Raw genomic sequence first — 23,193 nt, 5'->3', positions numbered from 1 at the left:
GAGGAGCAGTGAGAGGAGCAGTGAGAGGTGCAGGAGCAGTGAGAGATGCAGTAAGAGGTGCAGGTGCAGTGAGAGGAGCAGTGAGAGATGCAGTGAGAGGTGCAGGAGCAGTGAGAGGAGCAGTGAGAGGAGCAGTGAGAGGTGCAGGAGCAGTGAGAGGTGCAGTGAGAGGTGCTGGAGCAGTGAAAGGAGCAGTGAGAGGTGCAGGAGCAGTGAGAGGAGCAGTAAGAGGTGCAGGTGCAGTGAGAGGAGCAGTGAGAGATGCAGGAGCAGTGAGAGGAGCAGGAGCAGTGAGAGATGCAGTAAGAGGTGCAGGTGCAGTGAGAGGAGCAGTGAGAGGTGCAGGTGCAGTGAGAGGAGCAGTGAGAGATGCAGGAGCAGTGAGAGGAGCAGGAGCAGTGAGAGATGCAGTAAGAGGTGCAGGTGCAGTGAGAGGAGCAGTGAGAGGTGCAGGAGCAGTGAGAGGAGCAGTGAGAGATGCAGGAGCAGTGAGAGGAGCAGTGAGAGATGCAGGAGCAGTGAGAGGAGCAGTGAGAGGTGCAGGAGCAGTGAGAGATGCAGTGAGAGGTGCAGTGAGAGGTGCAGGTGCAGTGAGAGGAGCAGTGAGAGGTGCAGGTGCAGTGAGAGGAGCAGTGAGAGGTGCAGGAGCAGTGAGAGGAGCAGGAGCAGTGAGAGGAGCAGTGAGAGGTGCAGGAGCAGTGAGAGGAGCAGGAGCAGTGAGATGTGCAGGAGCAGTGAGAGGAGCAGTGAGAGGAGCAGGGCCAGGGAGAAGAGCAGGCCCAAGGAGAGGGCAAGGTAGAGGTGTACGAATGCGTGGTGGTGGCATTCCAAGGGCTGCAAGAACAGTAATCAGTGATGGAATTCGTGCCACTATCATTGACCATGTAGTCAACCACGGTCTTTCACTAAGAGAGGCTGGTGAAAGAGTGCAGCCCAATTTGAGGCGGTCAACGGTTGCCTCCATTATACGCATCTTTCAACAAACCAACAGGTAAGTATTGCATTTGACATGGATTGTTTCTATTCTCACTTGACATGTCAATAAGGCCATACAGTAATGCAGATGTTGAATTTTTTGTCCCTCTAAAGAATGCAACGTCTTCCTCCCTCTGGGGGAAGAGGAAAGCTCCTCACTAATGATCAAGAGCTTACCATTGTAGAAATGGTTGTTGCAAATAATGCAATAAAACTGCATGAAATTCAAAGTAGAATTGTGGAGGACCATGGGATATTTGACAATATCAATAGCATCAGCCTCACGACCATTACGCGGACATTGTCCAAACACAGAGTGCGGATGAAGCAGCTCTACACTGTTCCCTTTGAGAGGAACAGTGAGACAGTCAAGGAGCTACGACGACAATATGTCCAGGTATAGTGTATCTTCAATTCAATGTCCAGTTCTATAAGCTTTGCACTTTTCAAGTAGGTAACCTACACAGTAATAGGTTACAGTACAGTATGGTATACAGTAATGACATGATTTACATAAACTTTGTTTCAGAGAGTTATGGAATTGGAGGCCAACCAGGCCCCTCATGAATTCATATACATAGATGAGGCAGGATTCAATCTGGCCAAAAGGCGTCGACGTGGACGAAATGTCATTGGAAAAAGGGCCACAGTTTATGTGCCAGGACAGAGAGGGGCAAACATTGCCATGTGGGCAGCAATTGCAAATGCAGGATTACTCCTTCACAGATGTCAGGTTGGACCCTACAATACCGAGCGCCTCCTTGCCTTTCTCAATGATCTCCACCAGCGCCTGGTTCCAGAGCAGGATCAGGAGGGTGAAAACATGAGGACCTTTGTAATCACCTGGGACAATGTGGCTTTCCATCATTCGCAAGCAATAACAACATGGTTTGAAGTCCACCCAAGACTGGTACGTCTCTTCCTTCCACCCTATTCACCTTTCCTCAACCCCATAGAGGAGTTCTTTTCTGCATGGAGGTGGAAGGTTTATGACCATCAGCCACATGACCAGATGTCCCTCCTTGAAGCCATGGATGCTGGCTGCAGGGACATCACAGTTGATGATTGCCAAGGGTGGATCTGACATTCCAAGCGGTTTTATCCCAGGTGCATCGCCTTGGATAATATCAGATGCGATGTTGATGAAAACATGTGGCCTAACCCTGAAGATCGCAGAGATTAGATACAGGAAGTTTGTGCTTTTTTTAGTTCCCCCCCCCCTTTTTATCTGGGCTTTTTGCGGTTGTTTTTTTGTTCAGAATGCTCTTGTGTGTTTCATGGATATTTTGTTCACTGTAAGCAATACTGTAAAACTTTTTCTGTTCTATCATACTGTAAACAGTATCTATACTGTACCTCCTGTAGTAAACAGTAAAGGGAAAAAAACTGATTTGGTTTTTACTGGAATGCTTTTGAATGTGAACATTACATGTGGACATACAGTTCCCAACCAAGACATTTAGTGTAAAAACAGTGGATTGCATGTTTTGCATGCAAATACCTGTAAAACTGAAACATAAAAGTCTATGCAGTTTTTGTAATGTCAGCAATAGCCAGTATTTTGAAACCTGGTGTACTTTGATTGACTGGAAGGACCTTGTGAAGTGAAAACAAGAGTTATTCTTTGACAGAATAATTTCATTTTGAGTCAGATTTCCAGTGTTTTGGTAAAGTTAGTGTGTGCAGAGAAAGATGTGTTCTATTTTGAAATGAAGAGTTAGTATATATTTAACAAAATGTGTTTTTGAGAAGAAAATTATCCATTTCGGCAATTGTGGTTTGTAGGTGTGAGTCTGTGTTAAGAGTTTAGAAAAAGTATCTGAAGTATGGGTAAGCGCTTGTTAGCGATTGAAAAAAACTGTAAGACTCACAGGATGTTGTTTCATCACAGAGGTAGAAATGGATTCTCATGAGACAGAAAAGTGGAACAGAGCTCATCACTGGTTGATGCTTCAGCTCCAGCTGCTGGACATGGAGACATTATCAATGTGGAGAAAACACATTTCAGAGCCTCCTGGAGCTCCAGCTGTTTCTACACCTGTACACAGCTGGAGCTCATCAAGGAGGCGAAAGGAGGAACAACACAAGGGCTGCGGTCCAATACTCCTTTTTACTCATGAAGGTTCCTCACTGAGTGAAATGACCTGAAGTATCTAAGTGTCCTCCATGGTAAGAGCTCTTTGAATCCTCTAAATGCTAAGGAAAGCTGCTTCAATGCTTCTTTTATTAGCTCCTTTAGCATAGGAAACACTGGACCTTCCTTTATTACCTCCTTTAGGAAACACTGGACCTTCCTTTATTACCTCCTTTAGCATAGGAAACACCGGACCTTCTTTTATTAGCTCCTTTAGCATAGGAAACACTGGACCTTACTTTATTAGCTCCTTTAGCATAGGAAACACTGGACCTTCCTGTGTTAGCTCCTTTAGCATAGGAAACACTGGACCTTCCTTTAGCAAAGGAAAGAAGATATTTCTGCCCCACAATGCATCATTCGGCCTTCATCTTCATATATATATAAAAATATTGGTCCCTGATCTCAGGGTGGTGCCCTATTATCATTAATAATAATTCTTAATAATCTTATTGATATTAATCATTTAATTAATGTCAATAATTTAGTTTTCAGACTTGCTGATAACCAAACACGCTCCTGCCAGATCCCACCAATACAAACTTCAAATACTATCACACTAAGAACATTCTAAAATGATGAATTCAAATGAAGAATAACTGACTGTTGGCTACAGGAGCATCAGGCTGCAGATAGAATGTGTTTTCTAGACAACAGTCCACTCTGAACTACAAGTCAAACCCTTTATTCATCTTGTTTCATGATACACAAAGAAACCAAACACCACAGACACAACATAGGAATAAAGAGCAATCTGAATTATCACTTAAAGCTTCTATTCTAATTTGACATGCAGCAAAACAAAGAAACATGAACACATTCATTGTCTATGAATTCATATTTTATATTTCTTGTGATATTTGTTATTTGGGTTAAATGACATTTAAACATTCATTTTCTTTTTACAAACATGAAACCAAAGATCATCTTTTCTGACAGTCTTTCTGTACTACGCTGTAAATAATGACACAAACAACAATAAAAACAATATTCACAACTAATGAGTAAAAAATAAAACAAAACATATCATGAAGATTTCTAGAGTGAGAAAGTGTCTCTGAGACGATGTCTCATTGTGTCCACAACTTCTTTACAATAATCAACTTATTTCAGGTGAAAAGTAAAACTCGTGACTCTTTCTCCAATATTAAGATGTTTTTACCAAAGTTTACATAAATCACAATGAAACAGAGAAGACCTGAATGTTACAAATCAAACAGTTATTTTCAGTAATATAGAACAGAAATAATAGATATTGTAGAGAGTCAGACTTACATGAACATTTTGTCACTGTGTGTCTATTTTAATCAGAGTGGTGGCTTTTGTTCGTCACCAAGAAAACTTGTTATTTAGGCTGCAGGTGGAGCAACGCAGAGTGCAAACAGCTTTCCTAAACCTAACCAAGTGGTTTTGTTGCCTAAACGTAACTTTGTTTAGTTGCCTAAACTTAACGTTTGTTTAGTTGCCTAAACTTAACTGTCAAGTTATATTTTGAGCCCAACTATGAAGTTTTTCCTAAACCTCACTCATTGATTTTGTTGCCTACATTTAATGTTCATTTAGTTGCCTAGATTTAACTTTCCTTGAGTTGCCTGAACCCAACGTTCATTTAGTTGCCTAAAATGTACTGTATGCAGTTATTTTAGGCCCAACCATGGAGTTCTTCCTCAACTTAACTCAGTGGTTTTGTTACCTGAACATAACTTTGGTTTTGTAACTTAATGGCGTCACAGAAAAACGACACAAACATATCCGGACAATTCTTGTCCCTGTAGATGAAACTCATAGATTGTATTCTGTGATTTTACGTTGGAACAACACATACTAACAATCAAACATTGATTTTTCAAAGCCATCCACTGATTAGAGAGTGATCAATTAAAATGGATTATTTACATTGTAAGCATTATTCCATCATTGCTGCTCATTTGCTGCAGTATTTCATTGGGCTGTGTTCTCTTCTTCCTCTGTAAGTTTCTCTATGCAACAGATTTGTAGGTTTGTCTGTCAGCAGAGGTTTGCATTCTAATCTATATTATTTACAGTCAGTTTGATGACATTCTTACTTGACAATCTTTCTATATGCACACATTGAATATATCAAATATAAACAAAACAAAAGTACTGATAAGTAATGAAGGAAGCGAACCTTCTCCATCTCCAACGTTCACTACTCCACATTATTAAAGGTGATTATAGGCTGTGGACAGAAAACAAAGTATTGGACACATGAACATGTTGACCTGATGATGGCGCTAGAGGAGAGGTCAGAGGATCATCAAAGTCTGGAGGATTCATCCTCTGGGGAACATGAGTTCCTGAACCAAATTTATAGGCAATCCAGCCAATAGTTGACTGAGTGACATTGCCTTCCCCCACCAGCATGGCTTCAGAATAAAAAGCCTCATGAGATGGAACAATGTGGTTTGTCAGGTCCGTTCAGAAGTTCTGCTATCAAGTCACTCAATTGTTTTTCATGTCTTCTCCAGGTGTTCTCTTTGCTCCAGATTTTCCACACTATTTATTTCTTGTTCCTGTTTTTTCAGTAAGTCACTGATCCTTTCAGCTTTTCAAGTGCCTCACGTTCTTCCTGTTTATTTCCCAGATCTCTTTTGTCCCACCACTCTTTTATTCCCTTTCCTGATACAGCTGTTAGGACGTCTTCTCAAAACATATCCTCATAAAATGCAACAGCTTGATTTGTCATCTTGTTGCAGAAGTTCTTGTATCAAGTCATTTAGTTCTTTTTCATGTTTTTGCTGCAGACTCTTCTTTTCTTCCTCATCCTTCACAGTCTTCATTTCTTCTTCCTGTGTTTTCAGTAAGTCAATTATTCTCAGATTTCCCCCATATTTGGTCATACATGTCACGCTGTCAGAAATCTTGGCTTGATGTTTCAACATTGTTTGTTCATGTTGCTTTTTCATGGATTTGTCAGAGTTACTCTTAAAGTCATTGAACTCCTCAGCTTTCTGTCTGGCTTCATCTTCATATGTCTTCTTCAGAGTCTCCATGTTTGTCTTATGATTGTTCTCCATGTCTTTTCTCTTTTTTTCTCTTGTTCTCTTCTGATTCAATCTTCTTCTTTTCTTTTCTTTTCATATTTTTCTCTTTCCTGTTCATATTCTTCTTGAAGTTTTCTAAGTTTTGTTTCTTCCTCACGTCGTCTCTGTTCATTTTCTTGATCTCGTTTAATCCACCATTCTTTTTGTTTTGTCTCCCAGTTCTCTCGCTCTTTTCTCATCATCTCTCTATTCTCCTCCAGCTTTCTGTCCTGGGATTCTGCCTCTAATCTTCTATTTTGCTCCAAAGCTTCAACTTTCTGTTTCCACTCCTGTCGTTGTTTTTCTTCCTCTTGTTTTCTCTTCCTGTCTTTTTCTTCTTCTCTCATTTCCTGTTCTTTCCTTCTCTTCTCACGTTCCTTCTTTATGTTTTTCTCCTTTTCTTCAAGTTGTTCTCTCAGTTTTCTCTCCTTTTCAATTTCTGCTCTCTGTTTTTCCTCCATGTCTTTTCTCTGTTTTTCCTCTTGTTCTCTTCTGATTCGATCTTCTTCTTTTCTTTTCTTTTCATATTTTTCTCTTTCCTGTTCATATTCTTCTTGAAGTTTTCTAAGTTTTGTTTCTTCCTCTTGTCATCTCTGTTCATTTTCTTGATCTCGTTTAATCCACCATTCTTTTTGTTTTGTCTCCCAGTTCTCTCGTTCTTTTCTCATCATCTCTCTATTCTCCTCCAGTTTTCTGTCCTTTGATTCTGCCTCTAATCTTCTGTTTTGCTCCAAAGTTTCAACTTTCTGTTTCCACTCCTGTCGTTGTTTTTCTTCCTCTTGTTTTCTCTTCCTGTCGTCTTCTTCTCTCATTTCCTGTTCTTTCCTTCTCTCCTCACGTTCCTTCTTTATGTTTTTCTCCTTTTCTTCAAGTTGTTCTCTCAGTTTTCTCTCCTTTTCAACTTCTGCTCTCTGTTTTTCCTCCATGTCTTTTCTCTCTTTTTCCTCTTGTTCTCTTCTGATTCGATCTTCTTCTTTTCTTTTCTTTTCATATTTTTCTCTTTCCTGTTCATAATCTTCTTGAAGTTTTCTATGTTTAGTTTCTTCCTCCTGTCGTCTCTGTTCATTTTCTTGATCTCGTTTAATCCACCATTCTTTTTGTTTTGTCTCCCAGTTCTTTCGTTCTTTTCTCATCATCTCTTTATTCTCCTCCAGCTTTTTGTCGATGGTTTCCTTTGATTGTGACTGTGATCTTATTTTTTGCTCCAAAGTTTCAACTTTCTGTTTCCACTCCTGTCGTTGTTTTTCTTCCTCTCGTTTTCTCTTCTTGTCTTCTTCTTCTCCTCTCATTTGCTGTTCTTTCTTTCTCTCTTCATCTTCCATCTTCATGTTTTCCTTCATTTCTTCAAGTTGTTCTGCTCTCAGTTTTCTCTCCTTTTCAATTTCTGCTCTCTGTTTTTCCATTCTTCTTTTCATTGTCTGCATTTCTTCTTCATGTTTTCTTTTAAGTTCCTCCCTCTCTCTCTGCATCTCTTCTTCCTTCTCCTTCAGGATTCTCTCCATTTCTTTCTTGATAGCGGTCTCGGCCTCTTGCAGCATCTCATTAGTGTAGCAGCCGCCTCCATTTGTCTTCACCATTGTGTCAATCTTAGTCATCAGCTCACTGACTTGCATTTGGTTTTGTTGATCATTGTTATTAAACACATGATATCTTCCTCCACAATCATTGATCAGTTTTTTAAAGGAATCATCACATTGTTCTATGTATTCCTCAACACACTGCTCCTCTTGCTCCAGTGAATCTCCTCTTGTGAAAAGAATGATGATGAACTTTTCAGCCTTTTTCCCAAAGACCTTCTTGATGAGTTGTAATGTCTTCTTTTGCTCTTCTGTAAACCTACCAATGTTTAACACCAGCAGGAAGACATGTGGTCCAGGAGCCAGAAGACTGATGCATTTCACCATCTCCTCATTAACCTCTTCATGGGACAAACTTGTGTCAAACAGACCAGGAGTGTCGACCACAGCGACAGGACGACCGTCCACTTCACTCTCTGCTTTCTGACAATGTTTGGTGACAGACTTTTGGCTCGATTCAGCTTCAAACTCATCTCTTCCTAGAATGGTGTTTCCTGAGGAGCTCTTTCCGCTGTCAGTCTTTCCTATCAGCACGATCCTGAGACCCTCTGGGCTCTGCTTCTCTTCATCACCTGTGGACCAAGAAGACCTGGAGTTACTTTAATGGTGACAGTTACTACAGTATAGACTGCCAGGTATAATGTCCACTGGATGGATTAGGACAGACATTAAAATATACAATACTTACAGGTGACCGTACTTTTTGTTCTCATGTTCTTCAGTTCAGCCTGTAGTGCTCTGATCTTTTCTATTTGACCATGTGCAAATAGTTCTGTTGTGTAGCAGCATGGTTCAGTGTGGGAGAGTTTCAGTCTTATTTTTTCCACAGAATCCATCAGCTGTGGGATCTGCTGCTGGTTCTTGATGTTGAGAACAACATATCTTCCTCCACAGCTCTGACAGAGATCCTGGATCTCCTTGTTTTCTTTCACAAAGTTAACAACAGGTGGAGCTTTAGGATCTGACTCCACAGTGAACAGAATCATGGTGAAGTCATTGACTGCAGAGCTGAAAGTGTTCTGGATGGTCTCTAACTCTCCCTTGTCTTCATCAGTGAGTGGACCCACAGGTAGGACCAGGATGAAAACATGGACGCCCTCAGGACCACAGAGGGAGATACACCTGAGTGATTCCTCCATCACTGCCTCCTGAGGTTTTCCATACAAGGCAGGCAGCTCCACCAGAGAAACCCAACGTCCACACACCTCTCCCTGATGTTTAACACACTCTGATGAGTTGGAGACTGGATGAAGCTCTGTTTGACCTAAAATGGCCTTGGCTGCTGAAGTCTTCTCTGCTCCTGTCCTCCCACACAGAACCAGGTTTAAAGATGGTTTCATGTGGTCAGTCTTTGATGTCATGGTATCTTCAGTGAAGGTGAGAAGAGTACTTTTGTTTTCAGGCACAATGTTCTCAATCTTCTCCATTAATGATCTATGGTCATCTGCAGACATGCTGTAGTGTCTTCCTCCACAGTCTTTAAGGAGCCGATGAACACAGAAATGTGTTTCACTCCCATCATGTGTGATGACCATTGAGTGTTTAAAAGCATCTTGATCAATCAAACTCAGGCTGAACTTCAGTGTTTGCCTGTTCTCCTCAGTGAAATCAGAAGGCTTCACTAACAGCAGCAGAACATTTGGTCCAGGTGAACAAAGACTCACACAGCTCTTCATCTCTTCTCTGATTGATTCCTCAGACAGACTGAAGACGTCTGGAGTTTTCACCACTGTTAGAGGATGTTCTCTCCACTTTCCACGGGTGACCTCACAGTGCTTGTTTGGCTTCATTTTAAAACGTTGAACCTTTTTGCTCCCAATAATGAAGTTGCATAGTGTTTTCTTTTTGTCCTCGGTTTTTCCAAACATCACAATCCTGAGTTCAGATGCTGTGAAACAACACAGATATAATATTAGTTAGAAGATTCCAATGAGCAGATTCTCATCACTCAACAATTCATCTTACGTGATAAAACATCATTAATTTAACAAAGAGGGCTGCAGACATGAATGATTGTTGCTCATTGTGTCAAAATCCATGTTCTCTCCACATTTATAAATATGAAGCATAATTGTACAAATACTTAAATTAGCATGTTAATATGTTAGTTTGCTCATTATGGGTCCTTATCAGTCAGCAACATTATTGATTCACTGTAATGGCCATTTCATTTTCTACTGACTGATACTACAGATATCAATATACTGTATATTTCATATATATCAGTGTTGTATTGTTGCTACTGTATGTAACTGGATAACATGTGATTTACTTACACTGGGACGGCGGGGTCACTTTACTGGGAACGTTCACCTCTGTAAAAGACAGTCATGTCAAAGTAAGTAAAGTAAATATTAAGTTATTCATTATTCATTAACTGAATGACTGTTCTGCACTCACCAACAGGTTTTGGAGGATCAGATCTAAAACCTCCTTCTGCATGTTTCAGACTTCCCAGATCAAAACCTGGTGCTGCATCTTCAAATACATCACAGATCAGATGTTCTCCATTGTTGTCCTTTGTAGTTTGACCCAAACGTGTTAACAGCTCTGGACGTTCAAGGTTCTTCTGGTTCAGGTATCTGTATCTACACATTCTGATCAGGTCTTTTAAAGGCTGGTCTTTGTCCATGAAAGCTGAACTCTCCTCTCTAGGTGTTGATATCAGTATCAATGAATGATCAAATGATCGATCACCGAAGAGTTTCAGGACTCTGCAGAGCTTCACTTTGAGTTCCTCAGTGAAGTCTTCAGGCTGTAGAACCAGCAGGAACACATGAGGTCCAGGATCAGAGAGTCTCACACAGTGTTCTACATGTTTTCTTAGTTTGTCTTCAGAGATGTTGGGGTGCAGCAGATCTGGAGTGTTGATCAGAACTATCTTTTTCTCCTTTAACTGTCTTCTGACTCTCAGACAGTGATCTGGTTCTTCTTCAGTGTTGAATACAGTCTCTCCCATTATGAAGTTCCCCACTGAACTCCTCTCAGACCAGCTGTTCCCCAGCAGAACAACCCTCAGCTCAGACACTGAGAAGAAAACATTGGATTAGAAACACAATAAATGAAAACTTTACCCATGTTGAAAACAAAATAATTGGACTAAAAACCAGAAAGTCATGGCTTGTTTAAGGTGGTCTTTTTAAGGTAGACTATTAATGTTGTAAAGACCATTATTGATCCATATTGATCCCCCTCACGATTCTTCACGTATGTGAGCCACAGATCAATTCCACAGTTTATCGTTAACCATCACAGTGTAAATAAAGTTTTAACGTTAACCATCAGTGTAAATAAAGTTTTAACGTTAAGCATCACAGTGTAAATAAAGTTTTCCTGACGATGGTTCTCCTCCAGTATTCAGTAGAACATGTGTTTCTAGTCTCTGTTCTCTGATCATGTTTCATTGTTAACAACTAATCAAGAGGAGAGCTAGTAACGTTAGCAGCTCCGCTAACGGCTAACCAACGGAGGTTCACTTCAGTTACATCATGATGCCTTCAGGCTCTGCTCAGTGAACATGAGTACTGGCTGAAGGTAGATTATAACGTTATCGTGATGTGTTCACATGTAAATCTGTAAAATGTAGTTTTGGTGATGAACTTGAATAAATCCAGTAGGTTGAAGGAGATGTTTTCATGTTAATATAAAATAGATATTAGAGATGAATTATGATGTTTAACTCCATAACACAAGCTCTAAACACATTATTATACATCAGTAAAAATAATCATGACTATAGTTATTTTAATCCACAAAAATATAATCTCTTATTTCCTTATTATTTGAATTGTCTTATGAAGAAAAAAACACTTTCAATTTCTATAACATAGTGAAAATATAACATTTAGAATGTCTGATGGTTTACTGACTTCAGAGCATTACAATTATTTTTATAATAAATATTCTGGATCCTTGTAGACCAGCTGCTATCATCAAACAACAAAGGGTATGTGTTAATATGGATCATCAATGATCAATAATTAGTATCAGTGGCAACAAAACTTCACCAGGGATCTATAAAAGTTATATTTGCTCCCTTTTTTCTTTATTGCTGATCTGTGGTCCGATCCGTGAGTTTTATATTTGTTGCACCTTGAAACTTGTAAATATTTCAATTTAATAAAATGTGAGTTAGTACCCAGCACCTACAAACACATACTCTAGATGTTAATAAACAGGAGAATAATTCTGACAAGGTCCAGTTTAACTTACTGAGAGGTGACAGGAATTCAAGGCTGCTGCTGCTGCTGCTGCTGCTGCGTGTCACAGGTTGAACATCTGGCTCTGTAGAGATACATAGTTTTTTGTCATTTAAATTTGGATTCATTTAAACGCATTAACATTATACATAGATACAGAAATTAGGTTTGTCAGAAAGTAAAATAAAAAAACCCCAGCAGAAATAATATTTATATATCTATATATATATATATATATCTATATATCTATATATATATATATATATATATATATATATATCTATATATATATATATATATATAAAAACATTTATCAATTAACTTAAAGGCAGCTACAAGAGCCTCCACCCCTCGGCACTCCATTAATTATCTTTCACATGTACTTCTATATACACATACATGCCCATTTATCTACACATCCATATGCACGCAAATCCCATCTGCAAGTACTCCACACCTCTAAAATTGTGCATCTGTAATATAAGCCATCAGATTTCCTCATGCTTGGTCATTTCTGCTTGGAATGTTCTTTACCCTGGCAATCATATTTTCAAATGCAGCTGTCTCTTGTGATAGAAAATTCCTTTGTGTTAAGAACTTTTTATTCTGTGACTTGCTTATATGCTTTATTCTATGTTTGACTATACTACTGTACTGTATGTCTGCTGTAACTCCCTTCAAAGGAAGAATCTGAAAGGGAGCGCTGCAGAATGTTTAGATTAGATTAGTTGAAGATCTTTGATGTAGGGAGTGCAGATAGTAATCACAGTGTTTAGCTTAGAGGTAGTAAACCACAGGATCTACAGATTAGGATCTGTCATAAATGTTTTATTGCAGGTACTAAAATGTGTAGAGTAGAAACAAAACAGATGTCTTGGAGAAACACCCCTTCCCCCTCCTCCTTTGATGCTCTGACCCTTTAAAAGTGTACTCAAACGGCACACAGGACTCTCACCATCCCACAGACAACGCAGGCACTCTGTGTGATGATGAAGTCTTCTCTTCTCTGCGCAGAGAATAAATACTTTAAATGGAAAGTGGAAACCGAAGTCAAATTCCATGTATGCGTACGTATACATGGCCAATAAAGCTGATTCTGATTCTAAAGGCTTTTGCTTTTCTCGGGTTTCCTTATTTCAGTGTTATAGGACTCACTTGGTACTATTGTATAGTTTTTCCACCACAAACAGAGTTTGAGCCATTCTGTGATCACAGGCGTATGTGGGCTCTTTCAGTTTCATAGAACAAGCCTTGCTGCCACAATAAAAACAGTTAATGCCAGTAAACATAATTGTGGGGATTCTGGTAAAGGCTGTTTGAGCCACCCTTCTAGTTTCTTCAGTACCACCTTCCAAAAAGGCATCACCCTGGAACACCCCGACAGAGCATGTAGAAAAGTGTCCATTTCTTTATTACATTTCCAACATTTGCTATCCTGCATTACAGTTTCAGGGGTGTAAAGTAGTACCTTTGTACAATTTTGTAATAGATAAACTTGCTTCTTGCATCCCTTGTAGCCCAGCCTACATTCAATATTAATTATTACCATATACATCTTCCCTAATCTTATTGCCAAGATCCTTTTGCCATATCAGTTTCAGGCCTTCGCACATTCTAGTTTGAATATTTAACATTTTCCTATAAAATATTGTGGCTGAGTGTAATGTACGGGAAGCACTTAGAAACTCTTGAATCTTATTCTCTTTCATCTCTTCTCTTTTCAGTCCAAACACTGACCCTATGCTGCTCCTCAACTGTAAATACTTCCAGAAATCATTTCATTTAATTTTCTCTTTTTAATAACATTTTTCTTTAAGTTCCTCAAATGACCTAAATGAGATCTCCATAGAGATCTTTGACAACATGTATTCCTTTTGCCAGCCATGTGTTTTCCCTAAACAGATGAGAGGGTTATTCCAAATGAAGGAGTAGCTTTGTTTGTATGAACAAATCCTCAAAATCTTGTGTGCTCTTGCCCATGCCCACTGAGAGTGTTGTAAAATTAGATTTCTTAGTTTGACCTGTTTTGTGACTGATATGAAATCAAACGTGAGTTTAAGCCCACCACCAACAAAGCACTGTATTTCTAAATGTTAATATAGACAATATTTCTGCCTCAGTTCAGTTTAATTTACCTTCATTGCTGACGCTGCCGTCAATGCTGCCAACCCCGCTGCTGCTGCTGTGGCCACAGACACTACTTTTACTGGGCTTCACAGGTGTCTCTGTAGAGATACAAAAAAATATGGATATTCATTTATTCATATGTAATCTGTAATGCATCTCCTCAATACAGTGATTGTTGGTGCAAAATTAACATTTTCACAGCCATAACAGACTGACACAGTTATTATCTACTGTTGGGACCTCACTACGTGGGGGAGAGAGGCCTACATGAAAAAATAAAAGCCTAAACTATGAAACCACGGCTAAACCCCATCAGGCATTACAAATCTCAGTTTGAATCACAACACTGGTGCCTCACTAGAGGAGACCCACAGGAACTCACCAAGGTTATACAAAGATATATAACATTGGTACCCAAAATCAACCTCACTGGACGAGCACCAGACTGTTGATCTCCGTCCCGTCTCCGTTTCAGCATTGTTTTCGAAATATTCTCCGTCCACACAAAAACGTCTGAAAACGAATATCACGTGACTATTCACGTACACTGGGCATGCGGGTGAGTGCCGATGTAAACAGGAAGTAGATTGGTTGATTAGTTAAAAAAATACGACAGACTAATATAGTAGTCTTTAATAATGAAAGGTCATGTTTGATACTTAAGATATTCTCTAAAATCTTCCTCTATAAACTGAAACAGACACATTTCGTGGAAGGTTTTAGAAGTTTTATTTTTCAGACTTAGTTACAACACTGCAGGTCCTATGGAGCTAAATCCAGGTCAAAAGTTTTGATCATTTGAAAAAAAAAATTGAAACCTGAAAGTTCAAGTTGTGGTCTTGAACATTGAAAATTCCATCAATGTATTCAAAATAAAAATAATGAATGAACTTTTTTTTGGGGTTGAATATAATTTTGATTATCAACATATTCATTTTTCACTTTCATATATATTTTGATATTTGAGGTCTTATATTTTCAGATTCAAATGTTTTTTTCACTTTCAGATCATTTTTTTTCAGTTCAGACTTTTGACCCTGATCTAACTTGGGGGGGCGTGGCCTCAACTGAGAAGGGCGTGTCATCATGAGTGACAGCATGACAAAGAAGGCTGAGGATGTGGGCACCTCGAGAATTATGATTGAACACTTTCTATACACCATATTCACGTGAATGCAGTGGGAAAAAACTGTGAGCGTCAGCTATCCTGAAGGAAACTTCGGAGGGAACCAGCTACTGGTTCGATTAGTCTTTCGCCCCTATACCCAGGTCGGACGACCGATTTACACGTCAGGACCGATATACCCTCGCCAGGCGCATATCCTCTGTGGCGGTGCGCCGCGACCGGTGTTAATTAAGCTTTGGTTTGCACTCTAAAGTGACCGAGTCCTAGTCTGGATGGATCTTGTTGGCAAGCTGAAATGCACCAACAATGGTTACGTATTTGTCATGGTGGACTAGACTGTAGCTACTTCACAAAGTGGCTGGAAGTCTACCCTCTAAGAACTAAAAAGAGCTGAAGAAGTGACATTGTTCAAAATGTTTTTTTTTCATACGGCGCCCCAAAACGTATCCTGACCGACTGTGGCAAAGAATTTGTCAACAAAGTAAGTTGAATTCTGAGACAAGAGTTCGCAATTATTTAGTGTATTTTCACATTATCATCGTCACTGTATAATCGTGACAAAAGTACATTTGTTTGTGTCAAAATGCATCGGTGGTGTTTGGCCGAAGCCTCTCGAAAAAGCATTGATAAATATGTTTGGAAGTGATTGAAGAGACGCCCAAGGTAACCAGTTGTTTCAGATCACCCTAAACCAAAACGTTTCCTGGAAACTAATGAGGTATGACTGAATGGATAAGTAAGTGAATGACTGACACATCTTTAAGAGCAAGTGGCAGATCGCATAGTGTGACCGTCTTTGGAATTATGACTATTTTGCTGGACAGAGTTCGAATCCAGGTGGTTGCGATCTTTCCTTAAATCTATTTTCTTCAATGTATTTCTTCATACGTGGCTGTGATGTAGTGCTCACTTATACAATCGTAATCCCCGCAATGGATATGAGATGTGGTTTATAGATCTCCAGCAATATGTTTGTGAATGTGTGACCAATCTGGCAACAGAGGCAGAAACAGCTGCTGCGCATGGAAGGGAAACCAGTAGGTTTAAAAACCAGTAGGGGCGTAACACCGGCCCCACGGCGTCGGGCACACCACCGGCCCGTCTCGCCCGCGCCATCGAAGTGGAGCGTGAGTTTGTGCGATAGGACCCGAAAGATGGTGAACTATGCCTGGGCAGGGTGAAGCCAGAGGAAACTCTGGTGGAAGCTCATAGCAGTCCTGACGTGCAAATCGGTCGTCTAACCTGGGTATAGGGGCGAAAGACCAATCGAACCAGTAGAAGTTTCCTTCAGGATAGGTGGCGCACACATTTTTTTCCCCATTGCATTCACGTGAATATGGAAGCCACGCCCCCACGCTAGATCAGGGTCAAAAGTCTGAACTGGAAAAAAACGATCCGAAAGTGAAAAAAAGATTTGAAACCGAAAAAAAGATTTGAATCTGAAAATATAAAATCTGAAACTGAAAAATATAAGACCTCAATTATCAAAATATATATGAAATTGAAAAATTAAAAAAGAAACGTATTCAAAAAAAATTCTAGAACTGAATTAAAATTCAACCCAAAAAAACTTTTCATTTACTTATTTTTATTTTGAATACATTGATGTATTTTTCAATGTTCAAGACCATAACTTGAACTTTCAGGTTCAAATTTGTTTTTCATATGATCAAAACTTTTGACCTGGATTTAGCTCCATATAGGTGTCTCTCTCTCTCTCTCTCTCTCTCTCTCTCACACACACACACACACACATCACATTTACTTTAAAATCAACACTTACACATAATAGTTTACTACATTATGGTCCATAAATGTGGTCAACACTCGTCTCTCACTTGTTTCCTCGGTGTCGTTGTTTCTGTTCTCACTCGTAGCTCTGCTGGTGGCTGAAGTCTCTGTTTTACTGGAGAACATTTACTGGTTTTGTTCCTTTACATTTTATCTGTGGACTTCACAATAGTTGTGCAGAACAAAATAAGCATCGATAAGGACAGGAAAGTCCTCCGTTTTGTGTCCATCCCTCCTCAACGCCACTAACCGAGACTTCAGACGGCCGCTCTGTAGGTCTGTTAACGCCGCTGGACACGCCGCTCACTGATCGCTCCAATAACAGCTGCTTCCTCTGCAAACATGCAGACTTTAACTGAACAACAGCTGCTAGTAAAGACAACTAGGTCAGCAACGCCTGTAATCAGGTTGCTATGTACTGTAAGGATAGTTAGCAATGTCAAAGTCATTTTTATCTAAATCTGTGGTGAAATATTTTGAGTTTCTGCTTCTATAGATTAATCTGTCAAAGAACTTCTCTCTCATTGTTGCTGGCCGTTACAGACCACCTTCTGCTCCTGCCTGTGCCTTGCCTGCTCTTAGTGAGCTTATTGCCCCTCACACTTCCTCTGAATTGTTGTTAATAGCTGACCTGAATTGGGATTTGCTCAACTCCTCCCCCTTCTGTGCAACTTCAATTGGATGCTTTAAATCTCTCCCAGATTGTGCAGGCTCCCACCAGATTCAATGCTAAGTCTATGAAAAATAGAATACTAATTGATATTATTCGCACCAATAGACCAACCAAGTAAACATCTGCAGTTTTTTCCAAGGCCTTAGTGACCATTGTTGTATTGCTTGTGTACGTAAGGGTACTAATGCTAAACACCCTCCCTCGTCATCTATAAACGTGTGCTAAATTATTTCAATGAGCAGGCCTTCTAACATGACATGGTACCTGTACAATGGCACAGAATTGGCCTGATCCCTACTGTTGAGGATGCTTGGACATATTTAAAAAACTCATTCATTTCCATTTTGAATAGACACGCTCCTTCAAAAAAAATCTAAATCAATTGTCTGACCTGATTGGCCAAAAACAACTATTTTACTGTAAAGCAGAGGCCTCCAAGAGCACATCACACTGGTAAAGGAACAAATGCACCCAGTCAATCAGAAAAGCAAAATCAAATTATCATAAATAATGGCTCTGACCCAGTCAGAGCCATTATAGCCAACAGTTTTGGAAAACTGTATAAAATCATGGAAAATAAAAATACATCCTCTCATTTACCTACTGCAATCAAAGAAGACAACATAGTTATTTCAGATGAAGCCAAAATGGTAGATTATTTCAAAAACATTTTGTTACGGCTGGTCATGTCTTTGTAGCTGCTACGGCCACTCCTACCGTCAACCATGCTGACTCAGTGCCAAGCATTGATCCCCTCCACTTTTCCTTCCAGTCAGTACAGGAGATTAAAGTGCTCAGGGAGCTGCTCAAACTGGATCCTCATATTTCAGCTGGATACTCTAGACCCTTTCTTCCTGAAGTTAGCAGTCATATTATCGCAGCCCCCATAACTTGTCTGTTCAACCTCTCCTTCCAGACCTGTGTATTCCCTCAGGACTGGAAATCGACTGCTGTCACCCCTCTCTTCATAGGGGGGCAATATCTTGCAATTACAGACCTATTTCTATCTTTTCTTGACTGTCCAAAGTCTATGAGTAACTGGTCAACAAACAGCTCATCCACCACCTGGAGTCCCACAGTATTCTCACTGCCATGCAATCTGGCTTTAGAGCAGACCATGGGTGTATCTCTGCAACACTTAAAGTGTTAATTGACATATGTGCCATCGTTGGGAAGAATAATGTGTGGCTGTGTTTGTTGACTTGGAAAAGGCCTTTGAGTCTGTGGACCACAGTATTCTGCTTGACAGGCTCTAGGACATACTTTCAGAGGGTGGTCTAGCTTGGTATAACAGCTACTTTTTTAGGCGTGTACAAACAGTGAGAGCTGAGGGTTACCTATCTGACCCACTGTCCCTGTCCAAGGGTGTTCCTCAGGGGTCCATTCTAGGTTCAACTTTATTCATAATCGACATAAACAATGTTGCTCACACTGCAGGCGGTTCTCACATCTATTTGTGTGCCTACGACACCATCTTGTAGACATCCAGCTCGTCCCTGAACACTGCTCTGACTTCCTGCAGCACAGCTTCAATAGTATTCAACATGCCTTCTCCAACCTTCCCCTTGTCTTTAAACACAAACCAAACTAAATGTATGGTTTTCAACCTACACCACCACCTGCCTACCCTCGCAAAATCTCCTCCCTGGATGGATCAGAACTCCAATTCCTACAAGTACTTGGGTATCTGGCTCGACCAATTGCTCACCTTTAAAACGTACATAAAACACACTGCTTACCATAACAAAGCCTCCTTTACCCACAATGCAAAGAACACCCTGGTTAAAATGAGTCATTCCCATCTTATACTATGGTGATGTACAAGTCCGTCTACAAAGACCTTCTCAATAAACTAGACCTCATCTACCAAACCGTCACCGGTGTCCTTTACTGTAGCCTGTACTCTCTAGTCCAGAGGTCTTCAACATGGTTCAGTATTGTATGCAAGATAACAGGTATGTTTATGCATATCAGTGGCACTAATAGGCCATCACTCATTTTCGTTTCCACATTTATTTTTAAAATAAAAACGTCAATTTGAATAGCTTGTATGCATGATTATCATGCAATTGACAGACAATGTTGATGTTGGCATTGGTATCAGTTGACAAAGTGTGTTTATAAATGGCAGTGGCACAGCCACCCTACTCACTGTACCTTTAAAATAAAAACATGAAGATATGAACCTGTGTATTATTTGAATAGCTTAGTATTGAATGCACAATAACAAGGTATGTTTATACATGGCACTAGGCCCAGTTTAATATAAAACTCAATTTTATACAATGTATATAGTAGGGGGTCCCTGCTCCATCTCTATGTATCCTCCTAAAGTACAATTTGGTATTTTGCATCTTTACTTGTTCTGTATTTCTCCACACGTTCAAAAGTGTCCTCTCCTGTCATTGACTTTATAGCTGTTTGTTCCTCTTAATGTCTTAATCTCTAATTCTCTGTCTCTTCTCTTGTTCATTCCTATTTTTTTCCTCACTTTCTTTACCTTCATGATGGAGGGTGGAGGGTTGTGCCTGCTGTCGGAGCGGTTGGGTCAACAAAGAACATTCTTTGATCTTCTCTGAAATCCTCGACACTGAAAGGATAACAATGAATTAGAAAACACAATAAGTGTTGACTTAGTCCATGTTGAATACAATGAAATTGGACCAACAACCAGTGAAGAAGTCACAACCTCTTTAAAGTGATCCATCATCTATTATCAACTTGAAACTTTCAAATATTTAAATTAAATCAGATGTGAATTTAAGACCAACATCAACAAAACACTGTAATTATAGATGTTAATATAGACAACAATATTTCTGACTCAGTTCATTTTAATTTACGTTCATTGCTGCTGCCTTTTTAGATGACAGTGAAGCAACACGTGGTTTGTTTGCTTTGGAATATGATCATCAGTTATGGTTTTGTGTTCAGTAAAAATGAGTGTGAGCAGACATGAAGGAAACATCTCTTTCTCTAAATCATGTGTCTCGTTCAGGTTCTTGTATGAGGGGCGGAGCCTATTCCTGCTTACATTGGGTGAGTGGCTGACTACAACTGAACAATCATATTTCACTAGCATTCACACCAACAGGTAACTTAGAGTTACTAAAACATTGTCCAGGTTCAGTCATGTTGGCCTCTCATTTGAGGACGATTCCTCAGAATCTATGGCACACCTGATCACACATGATGCATGTTTTGGTTCAGACACAATCTCTCTCTCTTTATGTATCCTCCTAAAGTACAATTTTGTGACTTGTGTCTTTACTTGTTCTGTATTTCTCCACATGTTCAAGTACTAGTGTCCTCTCCTGTCATTGACTTTATAGCTGTTTGTTGCTCTTAGTGTCTTAATCTCTGATTCTCTGTTCTTTCCTATTTTTTCCTCACTTCTTTTACCTTCAAGATTCATGATCCGGAGTAGGAGTCGTAGGTTCAATAAACAAAGGTCATTGACCATCTCTAAAATCATCTGCATAGACACTGAAAGAAAACAAAATAAATGTTGACTTAATGCATGTTGAATACAATTTAACTAATAACCATTGAGGAAGTCACAACTTCTTTCAGGCGAACTTAGAGGAATCTGTCATCTATTATCATTACTTGATTACTTGAATCTTACAAAAATTGAAATCAAATCAAACGTGTGTCTAAGCCCAACATCAACAAAACACTGTAGTTATAGATGTTAAAATAGACAACAATATTTCTGACTCAGTTCAGTTTAATTTACGTTCATAGCTGCCGCCATTATTGCTGCCGCCGCCATTATTGCTGCTCCCATTATTGTTGCTGCCGCCGCCATTATTGCTGCTGCCGCCATTATTGCTGCTCCCATTATTGCTGCTGCCGCCATTATTGCTGCCGCCGCCATTTTTGCCACTGCCGCCATGGCTGCCACCACCACCTTTGTAGTTTATAAATACAATGAAGCAACAAGTCATTAGTTTGCTATAAAATATGGTCATCAGTTATGATATTGTGTTCAGTAAAAATGAGTGTCAGCAGACATGAAGGGAACATCAGTTTCCATCTATTGATTCTCTAAATCACGTATCCTGGTCAGGTTCATGTATGAGGGGCGGAGCCTATTCCTGCTTACATTGGTCCTTGAGACAAAGATAAGCTTGCTGTATATGATCAAGTCTTTAACAATGGCTAAAGAAAGCTAATCTAAATAGAGCAAACATCTAGAATAATTAAACAATACTACTTATAAATAAAACAACTTATTATTAACAACAAATCAAAAGCTTCTACAGATACATTATCAAGATCAGATATTTACATGCCAGCATTTGTCCCCATGGAAACAATCACACCTGGTGAGGAATTGCTGTCTAAAGACAACCATTGCACTGAGCTACTTGTCATCAACGTAGAGAAGTGGACACAGTGTGTAATGTGTGATTAGTGACAGCAGTGTGTTATAAAAAGTCTTACTGGTCTTAGATGATGAGCTCCCCATAATGTCCCTCTGCTGGAAACGTCACAGACTGACTGGAGACCAACTTCTGATTTAAAGACCTGGAGAGAGAAAAGCATTCAATGTTAAATGATCTAGTTCTCTCTCTGAGTCTCTCTCTCTCTCTCTCTGTCTCTCTCTCTCTCTGTCTCTCTCTCTCTCTGAGTGTGCGAGCTGAGAGCAGGTGGTGGTGGCAGAGCGTGTGCGTCGTAGTGTTTTCTTGTTAATGTTATATTTTTCACATAGTTTAATAATCACAGTTTCACAGTAGTTTATAGTTTAGCGTTGGGGTATTTTGTGGGTTTATTTTATATTTTTCTTTTCTTTTCTCACCGGCGTCTGCCGGTAGCGTGGCGGACGCCATGGCTAGCATGTGCTACAAGCACCTCACCCGCAAACACGGTGTTAAGGTGTGTGCCACGTTCCCCTGCAGCGTGGAGGACATCGGCCTCGCTGTGGGGGAAAAGGTCGGCCACGGCGGCGTCGTGTCGGCCGCACGCATGAACAGAGCCGTGGTTGTGTTCCTGGACCGGGTGGAGAAGGTGAACTCGGTGGTCGAGACGGGCATCACCGTAAACAGCTGTTTCGTGCAGGTACTGCCTTTATGCCAACCCGCCACCAAGGTAGTCCTCTCGAACGTCCCCCCCTTCATCACCGACGAGTTCCTCAGCAGAGAGCTGTCCAGACACGGGAAGGTGGCGTCCCCGATCCGCAGGATGTTGTCTGGGTGTAAGTCTCCATTGCTGAAGCACGTGGTGTCCCATCGTAGACAGCTCTATATGATACTGAACAACCGGAACGAGGAGCTCAACCTCCGTTTCGTTGTTAAAGTAGATGATTATGACTACACCATATACGCCACTTCAGCGGGCATGAAGTGCTTCGGTTGTGGAGAGGAGGGACACCTGTCCGGAGCGGAGCGAGCCGGCTCCGCCCGGCGCGGGAGCGGCTGCGGCTGCTGACGCGGGGGCCCCCGCCGCTCCACCGGTACCGGAGCGGCCGAGGGCTCCCGCCTGGGGGGGCGCTGGCGCGGCGGGGACCCCGCTCGCGAGCGGGGGTGGCCGCCCCCATCGTGC

General features: G+C 40.5%; 2 protein-coding genes across 2 annotated transcripts; both read right to left on the bottom strand.

The window, feature by feature from the left end:
- Positions 1 to 6,620: 6,620 nt before the first annotated feature.
- On the bottom strand, positions 6,621 to 9,087 carry LOC137867308 (golgin subfamily A member 6-like protein 26). The gene is made up of 2 exons (XM_068703833.1): positions 8,419 to 9,087; positions 6,621 to 8,302 (listed from the first exon to the last, which is right to left on the bottom strand). Exons 1-2 carry the CDS (start codon positions 9,068 to 9,070, stop codon positions 6,741 to 6,743), a joined length of 2,214 nt encoding a protein of 737 aa, XP_068559934.1. The 5' UTR covers positions 9,071 to 9,087; the 3' UTR covers positions 6,621 to 6,740.
- Positions 9,088 to 9,998: 911 nt separating this feature from the next.
- Positions 9,999 to 22,481, bottom strand: LOC137867105 (GTPase IMAP family member 5-like). The gene is made up of 5 exons (XM_068703540.1): positions 22,451 to 22,481; positions 21,386 to 21,559; positions 14,065 to 14,154; positions 10,131 to 10,757; positions 9,999 to 10,045 (listed from the first exon to the last, which is right to left on the bottom strand). The coding sequence occupies exons 1-5, from the start codon at positions 22,479 to 22,481 to the stop codon at positions 9,999 to 10,001; spliced, it is 969 nt and encodes a 322-aa protein (XP_068559641.1).
- Positions 22,482 to 23,193: the final 712 nt, after the last annotated feature.

The sequence above is a fragment of the Cebidichthys violaceus genome, unplaced genomic scaffold (genome assembly GCF_023349555.1).
Source record: "Cebidichthys violaceus isolate CVI_PGR_0920_01 unplaced genomic scaffold, fCebVio1.0.p SCAF_9, whole genome shotgun sequence".
Taxonomy (NCBI): Eukaryota; Metazoa; Chordata; class Actinopteri; order Perciformes; family Stichaeidae; genus Cebidichthys; species Cebidichthys violaceus.
This window is presented reverse-complemented; position numbering and strand designations above follow the sequence as displayed.

Coding starts and splice junctions, on each gene's coding strand:
- LOC137867105 (XM_068703540.1), bottom strand. CDS start 22,481: ATGGCGTCCGCCACGCTACCGGCAGACGCCG. Junction 14,155..21,385: donor TAATGGCGGCAGCTATGAAC/GTAAATTAAACT, acceptor GTATCTCTACAG/AGACACCTGTGAAGCCCAGT. Junction 10,758..14,064: donor CGGCAGCGTCAGCAATGAAG/GTAAATTAAACT, acceptor TTTTCTTCTCAG/TGTCTGAGCTGAGGGTTGTT.
- LOC137867308 (XM_068703833.1), bottom strand. CDS start 9,070: ATGAAACCATCTTTAAACCTGGTTCTGTGTGGGAGGACAGGAGCAGAG. Junction 8,303..8,418: donor AACAAAAAGTACGGTCACCT/GTAAGTATTGTA, acceptor CTTGGTCCACAG/GTGATGAAGAGAAGCAGAGC.